At 45.2% G+C, this 15,047-nt stretch overlaps 6 protein-coding genes across 13 annotated transcripts in view; 2 read left to right on the forward strand and 4 right to left on the reverse strand.

Moving 5' to 3' along the window:
* The window catches only part of Fur1 (Furin 1), a 141,058-nt gene extending 136,717 nt beyond the window's left edge, over nt 1-4,341 (reverse strand). For 2 of the 4 annotated variants that reach the window (XM_065866427.2, XM_036818708.3), the window contains exon 1: nt 3,765-4,340. The gene's annotated coding sequence lies outside the window, so the exon portion shown is untranslated. Of the gene's footprint in view, nt 1-3,764 lie in introns of all 4 variants that reach the window. The other 2 variants (XM_070996895.1, XM_070996896.1) reach the window with 2 other exon arrangements.
* Nucleotides 1-15,047, reverse strand: part of Muc96D (Mucin 96D) — a 200,641-nt gene that overhangs the window by 79,954 nt on the left and 105,640 nt on the right. The window contains exon 1 of one of the 5 annotated variants that reach the window (XM_070996902.1): nt 5,040-5,043. The exons of the other annotated variants lie outside the window; for them this stretch is intronic. The gene's annotated coding sequence lies outside the window, so the exon portion shown is untranslated. Of the gene's footprint in view, nt 1-5,039; nt 5,044-15,047 lie in introns of those variants that run through there. 5 annotated transcript variants of the gene reach the window in all.
* Vps33B (vacuolar protein sorting 33B) lies at nt 5,026-7,313 on the forward strand. The gene is made up of 4 exons (XM_036818509.3): nt 5,026-5,135; nt 5,191-5,291; nt 5,349-5,667; nt 5,731-7,313. The coding sequence occupies exons 1-4, from the start codon at nt 5,079-5,081 to the stop codon at nt 7,174-7,176; spliced, it is 1,923 nt and encodes a 640-aa protein (XP_036674404.3). The 5' UTR covers nt 5,026-5,078; the 3' UTR covers nt 7,177-7,313.
* LOC108004985 (neugrin) lies at nt 7,195-8,496 on the reverse strand. Its single transcript, XM_017068104.4, has one exon. The coding sequence runs from the start codon at nt 8,415-8,417 to the stop codon at nt 7,326-7,328; it is 1,092 nt and encodes a 363-aa protein (XP_016923593.4). The 5' UTR covers nt 8,418-8,496; the 3' UTR covers nt 7,195-7,325.
* On the forward strand, nt 8,970-9,785 carry MED28 (mediator complex subunit 28). Its single transcript, XM_017068102.4, has one exon. It carries the CDS (start codon nt 9,089-9,091, stop codon nt 9,659-9,661), a length of 573 nt encoding a protein of 190 aa, XP_016923591.2. The 5' UTR covers nt 8,970-9,088; the 3' UTR covers nt 9,662-9,785.
* Nucleotides 9,834-15,011, reverse strand: XNP (ATRX chromatin remodeler XNP). The gene is made up of 4 exons (XM_065866881.2): nt 14,866-15,011; nt 12,556-14,553; nt 11,414-12,295; nt 9,834-11,352 (listed from the first exon to the last, which is right to left on the reverse strand). The coding sequence occupies exons 2-4, from the start codon at nt 14,513-14,515 to the stop codon at nt 10,262-10,264; spliced, it is 3,933 nt and encodes a 1,310-aa protein (XP_065722953.2). The 5' UTR covers nt 14,516-14,553; nt 14,866-15,011; the 3' UTR covers nt 9,834-10,261.

Here is a 15,047-nt window from a genome sequence, read left to right on the forward strand (position 1 = left end):
AACTGAACCGGATAAACAAAGGACGGTTGTGAGAGGGGGTGGTGTGAGGGAAATTGGGGGAAAATACAGAGACGAAGTCGCGTCAAACGCTTTTCCGCCTTCTCAGCTATGCGTGGCACGTTGCCTTGCGCTCAAATTGCTGAGAAAGGTGAGAAATTCGAGGGAACTAAACTGGAGATGGCACGGCCAGACCAGAAAGAAATCCGATTTTTCTTCGTTTTCCATCATTTTCCGGCTAGGCTGCGTCTAATACGTAGATGTGAAAAACTCCGGACCTGCAAAAGCCGCTGGTGTGAAAAGGTCTGTGGGGTGTGGTGGGTCGTCCAAATGAATTGGCCGTGTCAAAACAAGTTAACCTAATGGCTGACTAGCTGTTTTGCATAAATTTTTCCCAGAATTTCCGATTAAATTAGCAATTTCTTAACGGACCAATTGACTAAAGTCGAAAATTTGCAAACGCCCAAAGATCAAAGTTGTTTATCTATCGACTGTTTGTATTTACATTATTCTATAAATAAGTAGGAAACTCATTTGAATATTTCTTATTAAAAGAACAAGTTTATTACAGGCCTAGCAGAACTCAGGATTTTATATTTTTAAGAAATGTTTGCCTTTATAAATCCATCATTTTGTAATGCTATAAATATCACTTTATTTAAATTTCTAAACCATTTTGTCAAAGATATGCTATTCAGAAACTATACAAATTCACAAGAGAATGAATTGTAAATTACTTTATCTGGAGCGTTAAGTCCCCCTTCTCTTTTCTTAGTTAATTTTGTAGGCCTGGTCATGCTCGGATACACGGACATAGTGACAAATAACCATTTGCTGATTTATTCGCTATATTTGCCGCACCTTTCTTTGCTTTTCTTTGTTTCTACTTGGACACGCGCCAAAATACTTTGCTCAAGGCAGGCAAACACACCCGCAAACACACTTTTTCTACGTCAGTCGGTGAGCCCCAGTCATCCATCCATCCATCCCAGATTCTATATCCCATATCCCAACCCAAGGAGGGTTCACTTTCGCCATTCTTCTGCGGCGAAAGAATAACAAACATGGCTCAGTGCTCCTGCCCCTAAAAAAATGATGAAAACTGTAGAGCGAAGAATGCTGAAGAATGAACAAGCGGCGCAATTCTTTCATTCTTTGTTAGTTGTCTTGTCTTCGCGTGAGTCACCCTAATGGGAAGATACGCATGAGTGCGACATGACGCGATTGTTTGCGGTTTTTTTGATGAGTTTGCTAAAAATAAAACCCTGGCTTTCTTATTTGTCATTATTTTGAAATAAAAATAGAGTAATGTAATCAAAATGTATCATAAAAAATATGTTTAATGCTTCCTTATTGCTTTACAAAAAAAGCTTTAGATAATTAGTGCTTACTTTTCAATTACTAAATCTTAGAAGTGAACAGAAATATTTTAAAATTCAAAAATGTAATACCCTAAAAGAAAATATCATAATACTTATTAAAATAAAGGGATTTTAAACATTACGAATTTTAAAAAGTTCGTTACAAACGTTGAGATGATTAAAACCCCATATTATTAAAAATATATCTTGAAACGCGTTGCAACGTCGCATTTTTGAGGTTTTTTGGAAACGTAATTCCCCCTACAAAGTGAAAACATGAAAATAAATACAAAATTACAATCTTCAACACGTGTGCCCGTATGAGAAACGTAAATGTACTGAAAATTTGTCCAAAAATAGAATCGCGAAGTATGGGAAAGTATAAATATCCAAACACATTACCCAAAGTCTTACTCCAAACATAAGATCGGAAAAAAGTCAGAACCGAAGCTAATACAAAGCAATTTATATGTATACAAACCGACAAATGGAAATATTTGCCATATGCCAACAGAAGAACAATACTAATTGGGTTTGATGTGTGTGCGTAGAAATGAGCAGAGCAAAAACAGACATCAAACCGACGAAAATTCACACGCCTCCACACAATGAACAAAAACGAGATTGTTTTCGGGGGTAGAATTTTGGGTAGAAAGGCAAGAGCACGTTGCAAAAATGCTTTTTGCTTTCTTTTCCAAAATCATTTCTGTTTACACAAATTCCTGGCTCTCCTGAAGCTTCTTTTTGCCCCCTCTTGAAGTGTAATTTGTTTCTCGTTTTAATTAGTGGCAAACTTTTGCAAGAGAATTTATGGAGGTGTGATTGGAATCACCTTCGGGCGGCGGTGGTATTGTTTATTTACCTAAATGCAAATGAATTATTTCGATTTGCTTTGCTGGTTATTAATGTTTTTATTGGACGGGCGAAGCGCATTTTGGATGAGAAATCGAGTTGAGAAACGCCGACGGCCTCGATAAACTCAGCGGTTTTTCCCATTTCTCAAGATTTCCCCCTTGCATTTTTTAGTTTTAGTACAGAACGGGCGATAAGCAATTGTAAACCACCATTAAAAACAGCAAATCAGGGCTTAAATACTTATATATTTAACAAATTTCTGAATTTTTCATTGTTTGATAGAGAAAAATGTGTTTTACTAATTTTATGATTCATTGTTCAATGTTGACACTCTAATCTAAATAATAACTTTCCAGGGTTAAATAAAACATATAATAAACTAGAAAATTAGCTGAACGTTGTTATTAAAAAATTTTTAGCGATAAGAATTTTTTTGATTTAAAAAAAAAAACAATATAAAGACTTTAGATCACTACATTCATATATAGCATTGATAATTGATGTTAATATTTGTTCAAGATTTTCAGAATCTATACAGGAAATCATAAACAAATCGCATTGATTTTTATTAGTTCTGTTAAGTATAAACGGAAGCTACATTCATACTCATAAATTTTCCACTGCTACTTTGTGATTCATTTTTTACACTTTCATTTTCTCGCACATTCAGAATAAATTTTAGGGAACTCATAAAGTCAAAGGAAAAGTACTCATACTTCCCTAGACTAAAAGTTTATAAAACATTTTCCAATAAAACTACAATTTGCATAGAACATTCTAAGATGACTCATCTAATAAAAAATAATCTTGATTAAAAACGTGTTTAAGGAATAGCAAAATTACTTTCATTAAAATCTTTTTAAATCTCAACGAAGGTAATTAACCAAAGTAGAACAGCCTTTCGAAAAATTAGACTTTTAAATTATATAGCAAATGGATAGGTCGCAAAAAACCCAATAAATTATAAAAAGACGGCAAAAATTAAGTTTTAATGGGGGAGAGGGAAACACAAACAAATAAAGCATAATTGGGAGGGGCAACAACAGCAAAAACAACAAACAGGCATTAGGAAGATGAGCGCGAAGAAGAAGATGCGATTAAAACGCACAGGAGCGCAAAGAATAGAAAATCTAAAAGTAAACTAAACGGCAACCTGTGCAACGCGCCAGAGCGAGACAGCTGCTAAAACCGGTATCACAAACAAACGGAACGCAAGGAAAACGCGAAGAAGACGACACATAGATAGACTATAAGAAAATAATGTTAGGCATACAAAAAAAACAGAAAACATTAAAACAACAGATAAATGATTGACAAAGGCGAATATATAAAACTGCAACAGAGAGAGAGAGCGAGAAAGAGAGACGAATCTCTGGCACAAAAGGGAAGTTGAGAACATGCAACAAGCTGCAATATCAAAAAAAAAAAGACCGCTCGTTTATTTTTGTCATTTGAACAACTATTTCAGTTATTTCCCACCTATTTTCGCACAAATTTCACCCACATTCGCGAATTTCACTTTATTTATAAACAAAGTTAAGTATAACTCACCTGGTAAATGGAAATTAGGCGCCTGTAACTTTAGATTTAATGGAAAATCTCAATTTAAATTTGTTGTTGGACGTTGCCTTTGTTGTTGTTGTTGTTCTTGTTGAATTTCACGCGAAAGCAAGCAAAACAACAACATAAAATCACAAACACTTGCACGTTCGTTCACACACACACACACACTGGCCGCACACACACTCGGACAGCTGAGACATAAACACACGGAGAGCAAATCGCAGAGAGAGAGAGATGCGATAGGGCGAAAGAGACAGAGAGCGATAACAATTTTCTGGTTTTGTTCACGTTTTTATTTCACGGTTTTCGAATGGCCAACCATATTTTGATTCACACTCAATTCCCATCAATTTCAATATTTAATCACTGTGTGTGCTGTGCGCTGGTTAATTTTCGATTTTCCACCGCAGAACTGCGCCCGTTTTTCTGCCGTCTCTCTCCTGGCTAAAAACATATGATTTCGGTTGACAGAATCACGATAAAAACACATAAATGCGAACGGGGCGCGCGCAACAACCTCCCACGACAATCTCTCGCTTCGGAATTTGGAACGAAACTGTGACCATAACCAGACGAAACGCGCTTAAATACCCGACTAGAGATGGGAGCGAGTAGCGAACCGATTCGATAGTTCGTGAGCGACCAGCCCGCGCACAGTGGGCACGAGAAGCGAACAATCTGTTGTTATCATCTCCTTATAAAACTAGAAAAGGGTTTTAACCCAAAGAAGTATGGAAATTTGGTGCTTAAGACCTACTTTAAATTTTCCATGGGGACGGGAAATCTGACCTAATCAACCATAATCAAAGGGGTAACGAGAAGTAAGATAATAATTCCAAAACTTTTCGGGGTAAATGTGAGTGTATTCAAGGCTATTATATCAAATCTTTTGTATGAAAAATCTGTTAAAAATGAATAAAAAAAGTTATTTTTATGGTTTTATCTCCTATGAATATCCAAATTTTGGATACTATTGTTCATTGTACAAGGAATAAAATATAGATCAATGTAGGTAAAAAGTTACTTTTTATAAATACTTATCAAGTTATCCCACTGTGCGACGAAAGAGAGCGAGTCTATAAATTGTGACGTCAGTGATTTCATATGGTGAAATTAAAAAATGTAAATTGTTATTTTCATTTGAAGTTCTATTATTATAAATTCATTTAGAACAGCCTCTTTATACATATTAGAAAACTGTGAAATTATGAAACTTCCCGTTTAAAATTGCCCATTGTGCTTATGCGCCACCTTATATTTTCCCACCTTGCTAAATCAGCTGTTTCTGTTGTTTGGCAAAGAATGGATTTGACGCTGGACAAAAAGCTTCAGGGATTTCAGTTGGTGGCGCAGGAAAAGGTAAAAACCAGTGAGAACTATACAAATAATAACTATAATAATAAATCCCCTGCAGCTTTGCTCTATACTATGTTCCATACCTGGAAAAAAGGAGTTAATTTTGGAGCCAGACTTGATAAAGCCACTAGAACATGTTGTCACTGCCTCCTGGTTAAAGTGAGGATCATAACCATGCTTTAAGTATACATACGACTTATATATAATCCCTCCTAGGCTGAAGGGCATTCAGAGGATCTACAAACATGATGCGGAGCAGTCTTTACCAAGATCCGCGGATCAGGTGCACATCTATATGATCCGCAGTGTTTTGGGAACCTTTCAGACATTACTTAAACAACTGCAACCCGTGGCCTTGGAGGTGATGCCGGACATATCCTTGAAGATGTACCACATAGTCTGTGTGCCCAGTTGCTATTCCTATTTTCAAACTCTCCTGGAGCAAGCCGGTCTCTATGGTTTGGTGGAACTTCATCACTTTAACTGGGATTTCATATACTTTGATCAGGGAGTCCTTAGTTTGGAGCTGCCCAATGTAAGTGGGTTGATATATGTTAATATACGAAACGGATCCATATTGTATTATTTCATTTTACAGCTCTATAAATGCCTCTACCTCCAGGGAAACACATCTCCCTTGCCTCCTGTGGCCCAAAGTCTGCGCTTGCTTCAGATGATCTGCGGACAACCCGCTGTGATCCTCAGCTTTGGTAGCCATTCATCTCAATTGCTGCAGATGTTGAAGGCTCTGGGAAAGCTCCCGGAATCCACGACTCCCCCGGACTACGGCGGTTGGCTTATTATTGACCGGGATAAGGATTACCCCGCCAGCCTGCTTACGCCAGCCATTTATGCGGGTCTACTCTTAGAAGTTTTTGAGCAGCGTTCTGGTGAGATTCTGGTGGATAACTCAAAGAACAAGATTAGCAGCCAGCGTGTGGAGCTGCTTCAGGGAAAAAACGCCAAAGGAGCACCTAACCCAGCCAGCAAACCCTGCTCCATTCGCCTAAACTCCCCCTCAGATGAAATCTACGCCGACAATCGCTACAAGCGGTTTGCCCAGGTCAGCAGTTTGATTCACGCACAAGTTAAAGCCTTGGGCTTGGAACTCCAGAAGCTCAACGACATGCAGCTGGAGGAGATGCACGATTATGTGGCCAGAAAGCTGCCCAAACTCACCGAGCTGAAGAGCAAAGTCCTTAGGCATCTGAATGCCAGCGAGATTGTGATCCAAATGATGGGTAACTTTAGGAGGCTGCAAACTCTGGAGGAGGACATCTTGAACAATGTGTCGAGGAAGCGATTGCTAAGTGAGATCGACGAGCTGATGACCACCGATGGTCAGAGATTTAATACCCTACGACTGCTGTGCCTGTTACATCATTGTGTTGGCGTGGCGCCCGAGGAGCTGCAGATCTTTGCCAGGAACTACTGCAATCTGTTTGGCCATCAGGAGTTGGGTGTGTTCCAGCAGTTATCGCAGGCGGGACTGCTGCCACCACTTGTGGTGGAGAAGAAGGCTCCGACCAAGCTGCTTTCCAATCTTCCGCTGCCCAAGTTTCAACAAACAGAGTTCCAGGCCAATGCCAATCGACTGAAGCTCCTAACCTCGAGTGGAGATGGACCGGATGGTGGTTCCGCCTCCAAAACGCAAGCTGCAGGTCTGCAATCCTGTCCCAGTTTTGTGTTTAATGGCACCTACATCCCTTTGGTTGCTCAGCTCTGTTCGATTTTGTTAAAAACCAATAGTGCCGAGGAGTTATCACTAAAGCTGGGCATGATTGACGGTTTGCAACTCCATCTGAACACGGGAAAAACCACGCCCAAGGTTTATGCCAACCAACTGAAGGTGAACGGAGGTGCAGAACAGGATGTGTTCCCCTTGCGACTGAGGAATCTCTTTGTTTTTGTCGTGGGAGGAGCCAGCTATGCAGAAGTGGCCGCCTGCGATTTCGTGGCCAAGCTGACGGGCGCACAAATAACCGTGGCATCTGACTCTCTAATGGCGGGCAGCGATTTGATTGCCACCGCCTTTAACCACTGACCATGAACTAACCAAGAATCTGTGTATCAAGTGATTTATATATTTTTATATAGTGCTGAAGAACGCTTGTGATTGAACAATTTTCGAATTATATTACTTAATAATGCTCTTTTCTGAATAAATATTTTTAAACTAAAGCACTATGACGGTTATTGACCTTTCCCGGTTCCTGTCATTCCAGGCACTCGGTAGAGCAGCTCCCCATCATCATCGTAGTAGGCATCCTCCACGCGGTAAGTGGCTCCCTGGCGATGCAGTTTCCGAGGGATTACAATCCTGGTTTTCACCTGGGTTATCTCATACTTTCGCTGATCCGCTGCACTGATCACAATCTCGCTGCTTGCGAACTTGGGTACGAAGCTGGGCAGGAAGCCTGTGCCACTGGGATTCTCGATGGGGCGCTTTAGTTCCTCTGGAACTTTAGGATCCGACTCCACTAGCTTCATGTCTTTAAGGTCCTGCAGGCGCATCTTCTTTTTATTGCGGATTTTATCCAGCAAATAGGTTTCATCTTCCGCCGATGAGGGTGGGGCTTCATAGCCGGATGAGATTTGTGGTGCGGGCAGCTCCTCTGGGGTTGAATTGCCGCTGCCCAGTAGCTTCCGGAACTCGTTTCCCTGGGGAATGGGCAGTTGTGGTTTCGTGGGCCATTCCTGGGTCTTCAGTTCCCGCAGATCCTGCCGCCTCCGCTCCGCGAATTTCTGGAGATGCTGCAGCAGAGCAGGCGGTAGATTGAAGTCACCTTTTCCCGACCTCAATAGCTGCCAATTCTGGATGACGGTCTCATCATGGGAACGGATCCTTTGCACACTCCTCGGTCGCCACTTGGCCCTCAGAACTTTTTGGACTATCTCCGGAGTGGCGGGAAAACTCTCCGCCAGCCGTTCCACACTCCACTCCTCGGGATCCCGCTCGTGGAGCAGTCGCATCTGCTCCTTTTCCGCATGGAGCAAAAGGTTGGGCAACTTGGCATCCCGGAAATACTTGTGCTTAATCATAAACTGACGAATACGATCGCGCTGCTGCTGTTGCTCCTTCTCGTACTGCCGATGGGTCTTCTGCACGCCCATGAAATCCGACTCCAGATCGGCGTAATCCTCGCTAGCTTCGCTGGGTCTCTCCGGGTGCTCCTGCAGCTGCTGCAGTTGGTAGCCCAGTCCAGGATTGGCGCGGCGGGGAACTCTGGCCAGAAGACAGAAGCCAGCCGTGTGCAGGCTGCGTTGGATTATTCGGGCGGTCATATCGTTGGACTTGGATAGTTTCTGGTCATTTGGTTGAGAAACTTCTTTTGTTTACATAAACAGGCGCACATGCAAAAAAGAAATGAAACAGCTGATGCGATGTCTGTTATCGATATACGTCCTAGCAGGAATACCCTATACAAACATGCACAATGATGTTTAATTTAAAATTTGTTTAATACATTAGCTCTTATAGAATACTTAATTACAACTACAAGCATATTTCTATCTGCATATTTTTAGGTATTGACTTTAGGCTGACCCTTAAAAAACTTCTTAAAACTTTTTATTGACAAACAAAAAATCTTGACAATTTTAATAAATTTAAGTTTTTACTCGAATGAATAAATTTCTTTTAAATTACAAAACATAGAGCTATTAAAAAACGTCCTAATATATATATATTTCGAGTTATTACTCGATATATATTCGATCTTTAACGATTTGGAAATATATCATATTATATATTTCCAAATCGTTAAAGATCGAATACTTAATGTCTTATATTCGATTTCGAAAATCGATTTTTATCTTCCTTGAGCAACTGCCATCACTACCGCAATTGGCAAGAAAAGGCAACCCTGCTGAAATTCTGTTGCTTTTGTTGTTCCGCTGAACCGGCTAAGTTGTTTATACTTAATTGTTTAACCGTCTGCCGATCGCAGGGAATCATGTCCAGCAACGAGCCCGGTGGCGGGAACCTGATGGACGAGTTCGAGGAGGCCTTCCAGTCGTGCCTGCTGTCGCTGACCAAGCAGGAGCCCAATTCCGGGACCAACAAGGAGGAGATCGAGCTGGAGGTGCAGAAGACCACCAATCGCTTCATAGACGTGGCCCGCCAGATGGAGGCCTTCTTCCTGCAGAAGCGCTTCCTTGTCTCCACGCTGAAGCCCTACATGCTGATCAAGGACGAGAACCAGGACCTGAGCATCGAGATCCAGCGCAAGGAGGGCCTGCTCCAGAAGCACTACAATCGCCTCGAAGAGTGGAAGGCCTGTCTGTCGGACATCCAGCAGGGCGTGCACAGTCGCCCCACCCCGCCCATCGGAGCCGGTATGCTGCAGGGTCCCGGCGGCGGAATGCCGCCCATGGGCGGAGCACCACCACGACCAGGAATGATGCCCGGAATGCCACCGGGGGCAATGCAACCCGGCGGACCAATGCAGCCCAGTCCACAGCACATGCTGCAGGCCCAACAGATGCAGCAGCTCCGCATGATGGGCAGGCAGATGCCCCCGAAATAAGTAGGGCGCTTCCTTCGATTTAGCTTGTAATTTTGTATAGACCCGGCTTAGTCTACTTGTATCTCGTCTAGTTAAATAAACTGATTATATATCCTGGATTTATTTTAACCAGGGTCATTCCAAATATTTCTTTAATCTTTATATCCCCGCCCACATCCTTAAAACATTCAAGTTGAGGAGAGAAATTGTTACGCATTTATTTTAATATCTGTGCCATTTATTTTTGTTATCTTGTCGCGTGTTAAATAATTTCCTGCTTCTCCTAGCCGGATCCGCACTATGTATTTATGTATGTATATAGCCATGGTCTATATTCTGTATGTTATGTGTTTAAATCATACGCTGTATTTTTGTTTTTTTACTTGTATCTAATGTAAGTCTACACATGAATTAGGACAGTTTTGAACTTAGATGAGTTGATAAAAAGTATAATCTTATGCGCTCGGTTATGGGTAATAGGTAATCGGTAATGGTAATAAGATAGGATAAACCACATTTGTAACTTTAGTCCAAAGGAAATGCCGACAATGTCGACGAATTACCTACGATTAAATTAAAGAGTGCAACCACATTCCGTTGGTTCCGCGAATCGGGTGTATCTTAATCGATCTCGTATACCTTGTCCGGCTCGAAGCCCGGAGCAGGTGCGGCATGTGGACCGGGGGGCATCGATCCAGCCGGCCCCGGCGGACCGCCAGTGCCCTGATTGTAGCCAGCCGCATTGGGATGCTGATTGGCGTAGAGCAGGGGATTCATGTACATCCCGCTGGGATGAACAATATTTGAGTGCAGGCTGAGGAGATCCTTGTACATGGTCGGATCGCCGTTGTTCATCTCATTGTAGAGCTGCTGCAGATAGGTGGGCACCAGCTGAATGACCTGGTTCTGGTTTAGCTCTGGATGGTCCTTCGATATCTTCATGTTAAGCAGCTGCAGCAGAATGTCCGACCGGAAGCCGAATATCTTGTTGGAGGTCACGCTGCCGGAAGCATTGCCAAACTGTCCCATCACCTGGTTGCCAAAGGCATTCCTATCGTAGCTCATGTACTGCGACGCCTGAACCGTTCGAGTTTTCTCCGCCTCGTACTCGGCCCAAGCTGACTTGCGCTCCTCCTCCGACAGATTCTCGTGCTCCTCCTGTTCCAGTAGCGAATCGTGCTCGTGATACTTGAAGATCAGTTTGTCGTGCTCGGTGAGTATCTCGGCAAACAACCGATCCTTGGGCAGGATGGGCATCTCGCGTTCGGTGGTGGGCTGCAGCTCATAGGAGTACAGCTCCATAAGGTCCGTCTGGTTGTAGTGCCGCGAAATCTGCTGTTCATCGATCACACGCTTGGCCGTAGCCTGTTTGGCCACTTGGCGTTCATAGACCTTCTGCTCCATGGTGCCCATGGCAATCAGACGGTAGATGTAGCACGGCTTAATCTGCCCAAAGCGATAGACACGGAAGATGCTCTGCGTGTCGTGCGAGGGATTCCAGGAGACATCGAAAATGACCACACGATTGGCGGCCACCAGATTGATGCCCAGGCCACCGGCCCGAGTGGAGATGAGAAACAGGCGTGCGCGCAAGTTGGTCACGTTGTTGAACTGCTTGCACATGGCCTCACGCTGCTCCACGCTGCAGCTGCCGTCCAGTCGGAAGTAATCCTTTCCGTTCGTCCAGCAGCCCTTGAAGTCGCCCACATCACCTGGAGACAGAATATTATATATAACACAAAATTATACATGGAATGTAGTATATGAACCCACCTTCGAACTCGTAGTTCTTGGTATTGCTGTCCACCAGCGACAGAAAGTGCTCGATGACGTCCAGGGACTGCAAGGACTGTGAGAAGACGAGCAGCTTGTCACCAATTGCCTCGCACTCCTGCAGCAGCCGCAAGAGGATGAGCAATTTTGGGGAATGGTGTACGTTGTTCAGCTCTCGCTCCTCGACAAAAGGCTTCCACCACTCCGATGGGTCGTCCTTCTGGGCACTGGCTCCTGCGGGTAATCCGCTTAGCAGCTCCAGATCGGAATCGCTATCGGCACCACCGGCGTTCCCATTACGAGTTTTGCGCTTTTTCACCTTTCCCGAACTGGCCGCCACACCCGACATACTGGCGTCCGACTTGAAGGAATCGCAGCTGTCCGAGGAATTGGAAGCAGCGTCCTCTTCGTCGGTCTCGTCGCAAATGAAGCCATCGATATCCGAGTCGTCGTTGCTGAGCAGCCGTTTGGCAATCACGTTGTCACTATTCACCCGCAGGTTCATCGGATGCGTCCAGATGCGCCGCAGATCCTGAAAGTCCTGAAATAGTCGCGCCCCCTTGCCGACTACATCAGAGCCGCTTTGTTCCCGGTGCGTGGTCATGTAGTAGCCATAGAGCTTCTGCTGCAACTCCGACAGCGTTGTGTAGACCACGTACTCGTGCTTCGGCGGCAAATAAGGCGCCAGGACGGAGTAATCCCGCCGTTGGATGCAGCCCTCGAGCAGCTTGTGCAGAATGTGCGAGCGGTGCTTCATAAGACGAAGATCCCGGTCCGTGGAGTCCGTGTACTGGCCATTTGTGATCGGGTTGACGAAGCGGTTCATGTACTCCTTGTATGTGCCCAGCAGATTCGGCTTAACAAACTGAATCATGCAGTAATCTAGGAATAGAAGGAGATTATTAAATTAATTGGGTATGCTTGTTTAGTGGCTGCATGCAATAATGTCCGGTAAAATAACACCAATCACTTTTTAAGAGAAAATAATGTTTCTTATCGCACTGGAAGTGTTCGCATTTGTGAGACCAATTCTTTCGAAGCTCGAGGCCTTTGGGGAGCCATAAAAATAATTTATTTTAAGCACCAAAGGGACCCTAACAACACTCCATTTCTTGTTATTAGGAATCGAGGACTCTACTTACATTCTCTGAGATTATTTTGAAGCGGGGTGCCGGTGAGGACAATCCGACGCTTGGTGCGCATCCTGGTGACCGCCTTGCTGATGGAGGTCTTCTCGTTCTTGAGCAGATGTCCCTCGTCGCAGACGACCAGATCCGGACCGGGATCGACCAGGGCCTCCATTAGCTGCTCGCGCTGCTTTTTGCGCAGACCCTTGGCCTTCTCGTTGGCCAGAATGCGGTACATGTCGTAGCCGAGGATGCAGACGCCGCCCTCCTTAAACCATTCGTTGAGCTTGAAGATGCGCGTGGGCTTGTCCTTGTAGCGCGAGATGTCATACACCTCGATGTCGTTGCGGGTGGCGAACTTCATCCAGCTGTTGAATTCCCGTGCCCAATTGTTCACCGTGCTCAGAGGCGAAATGACAAGGACGCGATCCACACCGGTACGTCGTGTGTTCACCAGCAGCGTGTGCGACAGGGTGACCACTTGCAGGGTCTTGCCCAGACCCATGCAGTGGGCCAGGATGCAGCCGGAGCCGGGCTTCTCCTGGCTCTCCTGGAGCGTCTCGAAGCAGGCATCCCACATGAACTTCACGCCCGCCACCTGATGCGGCTTCAGCTTCTTCAACAGCCCCTTGTCCACCTGCAGCAGGGCCTTCTTGGAATCCGCGTCGAAGTCTAGAACCAGCTCGTTGATCTCCACGCTCTCGGACTTGACAAAGATGCGGTTGTACAGCTTCTGGCGGTCCTCGATACGCTTCCTTCGGTCATCCTCCTCCTTGGCCGCCTCCTTGGTTGTCAGATCCAAGTCCTTGGTCTTGATGATCTTGCGTATGTGCTTGCGCTTATTCTTCTGCTTGTCATCATCGTCATCGCTCTCGCCGCTGGAGTTCTTCTTGATGCGCTTGCGACCCTTCTTCTTCTGCTTCTCATCCGGCTCAAAGTCGGAGGAGCCCTTCTCGGATTCGCTCTTCTTCCGACGCCGCTTGCGCTGCGGTATCACCTCGCTGTCGCTGCTATTGGCCGCCTCCTCCTCCTCCTCCTCATCCTCGGAGGACTTTCTCTCCTCCTCTTCCTCCTCCTCCGCTGCTCGAGCTTCGTAGTCAGAGTCGGCCTCACTTTCGCTTTTGGAGCGCCTCTGCCTGCTTTTCTTGGAGGTGGTGGCCGCCTCTTCCGAGTCGGTGCTCATTTTCCTGGGCTTCTGGGCGGGCTTTGGCTTGGGCAGGCTGACACGCTTCAAGCGCACCACACAGCGTTTGGGCCTCGGAGGTGATTCGGCTCTTGGTGAGCTGGCTTTCGAAGATCTCTCGCTGGTCAGAGAGCCCCGATGTTTGCGATTGCCGTTCTTGGTGGCTTCTTTGACTGCCCCGCTGGATGTGCTGGCCTGCTCCGGCTGTTTACTGGTGACTTCCTCGGGTTTACTTTGCTGGCTATCCTTGTCCCGCCTTTTGCGCAAGGGATTGGCCACTAGTACAGGCTCCGCTTCGTCCTCCTCCTCGCTGTCGCTCAGTTCTATGATAGCAGCGCTTCTTTTACGCGCTGGCAAGGGGGATGGGATCCTTTTCAGAAGCTCCTCGCTGTCGCTGGAACTCTCAATCAAAGTAATCTTCTTCGTACTACTCCTGCGGGAAGGCTTCTCCTTGATTTTAGGACTGGCCAGCAGCTTCTCTAGCGGCACAATGCGAATCTTGCAGACGGCTGGCTGCTCCTCCTCCTCCTCGTTGACTGAACTGGCTGCTACTGCCTGATCGGAATCGGAATCACTGGACAGACTGCTAATGCTGACATTTTTGGCTGCCCTGACATTTCTCTGTGATCTGGATTTGGATTGCTTGGATCTTGAAGATTTTGATTTCGATTTCGATTTTGTTGTCGATTCCGATTCAGATGCAGATGCAGATACGGGGGAGCAGTTGGAGTCGTCTGTGGTCAAAGGTGTTGCGGCATCTGTGTGACGGGCGTTGGGGTTTTTCTTTCCCATAGGTAACCGGCTGATTGTCCGCCCAGCACGTTGAAGATCTGCAAGAAATGCGATTTGGTTGCGTTACAGGTTTTATTGTCTTTTTTGTGTAAGCACAGGTAAAAAAAGAAATGTTTTTTCCCCAGTTTTTTTTTTATTGTCAGCATTTGCCGCGCGTTCTTCGCTTCGCTTCTTCTTCTTTCTCTCTATCGCTCTTCCTCTTTCCGCTCTCTTCGCCTTTTTTTTGCAATCTGCGTCTGTCTCTCTTTTTTTTTGGCGTCGGCACTACTTGTACATCTATTATTTATCCGAAAACCCCTCTTTTCTCGGTTTAAATGGTTTCCCGGATCGGTTTGCTGTGCTTTTTTCACCTTCTAGTGGATGCTGGGACGCCTCATTGCATCCTGCCACTCGATTTTAACTCCTTTTCGCGACCTTTTAATTGTTATTTTTCAGCCGCCGCCGCAATTGCAACTTGGGTATACTAAACCTATTTCCAGGGTTGCCACACCGCCGGAGCTGCTATCGGTAGTGGAGTTATCGTGCGATAGTA

The sequence above is a fragment of the Drosophila suzukii genome, chromosome 3 (genome assembly GCF_043229965.1).
Source record: "Drosophila suzukii chromosome 3, CBGP_Dsuzu_IsoJpt1.0, whole genome shotgun sequence".
Classification (NCBI taxonomy): domain Eukaryota; kingdom Metazoa; phylum Arthropoda; class Insecta; order Diptera; family Drosophilidae; genus Drosophila; species Drosophila suzukii.

Bases quoted from the DNA above. Each gene is read 5' to 3' on its own strand.
- Vps33B (XM_036818509.3), top strand. From the start codon at position 5,079: ATGGATTTGACGCTGGACAAAAAGCTTCAGGGATTTCAGTTGGTGGCG. The intron at 5,292-5,348 runs GTGAGGATCATA...AATCCCTCCTAG, and splicing joins GTCACTGCCTCCTGGTTAAA to GCTGAAGGGCATTCAGAGGA. The intron at 5,668-5,730 runs GTAAGTGGGTTG...TTCATTTTACAG, and splicing joins TTAGTTTGGAGCTGCCCAAT to CTCTATAAATGCCTCTACCT.
- LOC108004985 (XM_017068104.4), bottom strand. From the start codon at position 8,417: ATGACCGCCCGAATAATCCAACGCAGCCTGCACACGGCTGGCTTCTGT.
- MED28 (XM_017068102.4), top strand. From the start codon at position 9,089: ATGTCCAGCAACGAGCCCGGTGGCGGGAACCTGATGGACGAGTTCGAG.
- XNP (XM_065866881.2), bottom strand. From the start codon at position 14,515: ATGGGAAAGAAAAACCCCAACGCCCGTCACACAGATGCCGCAACACCT. The intron at 12,296-12,555 runs GTAAGTAGAGTC...TTCTATTCCTAG, and splicing joins TCAAAATAATCTCAGAGAAT to ATTACTGCATGATTCAGTTT. The intron at 11,353-11,413 runs GTGGGTTCATAT...TTCTGTCTCCAG, and splicing joins CAAGAACTACGAGTTCGAAG to GTGATGTGGGCGACTTCAAG.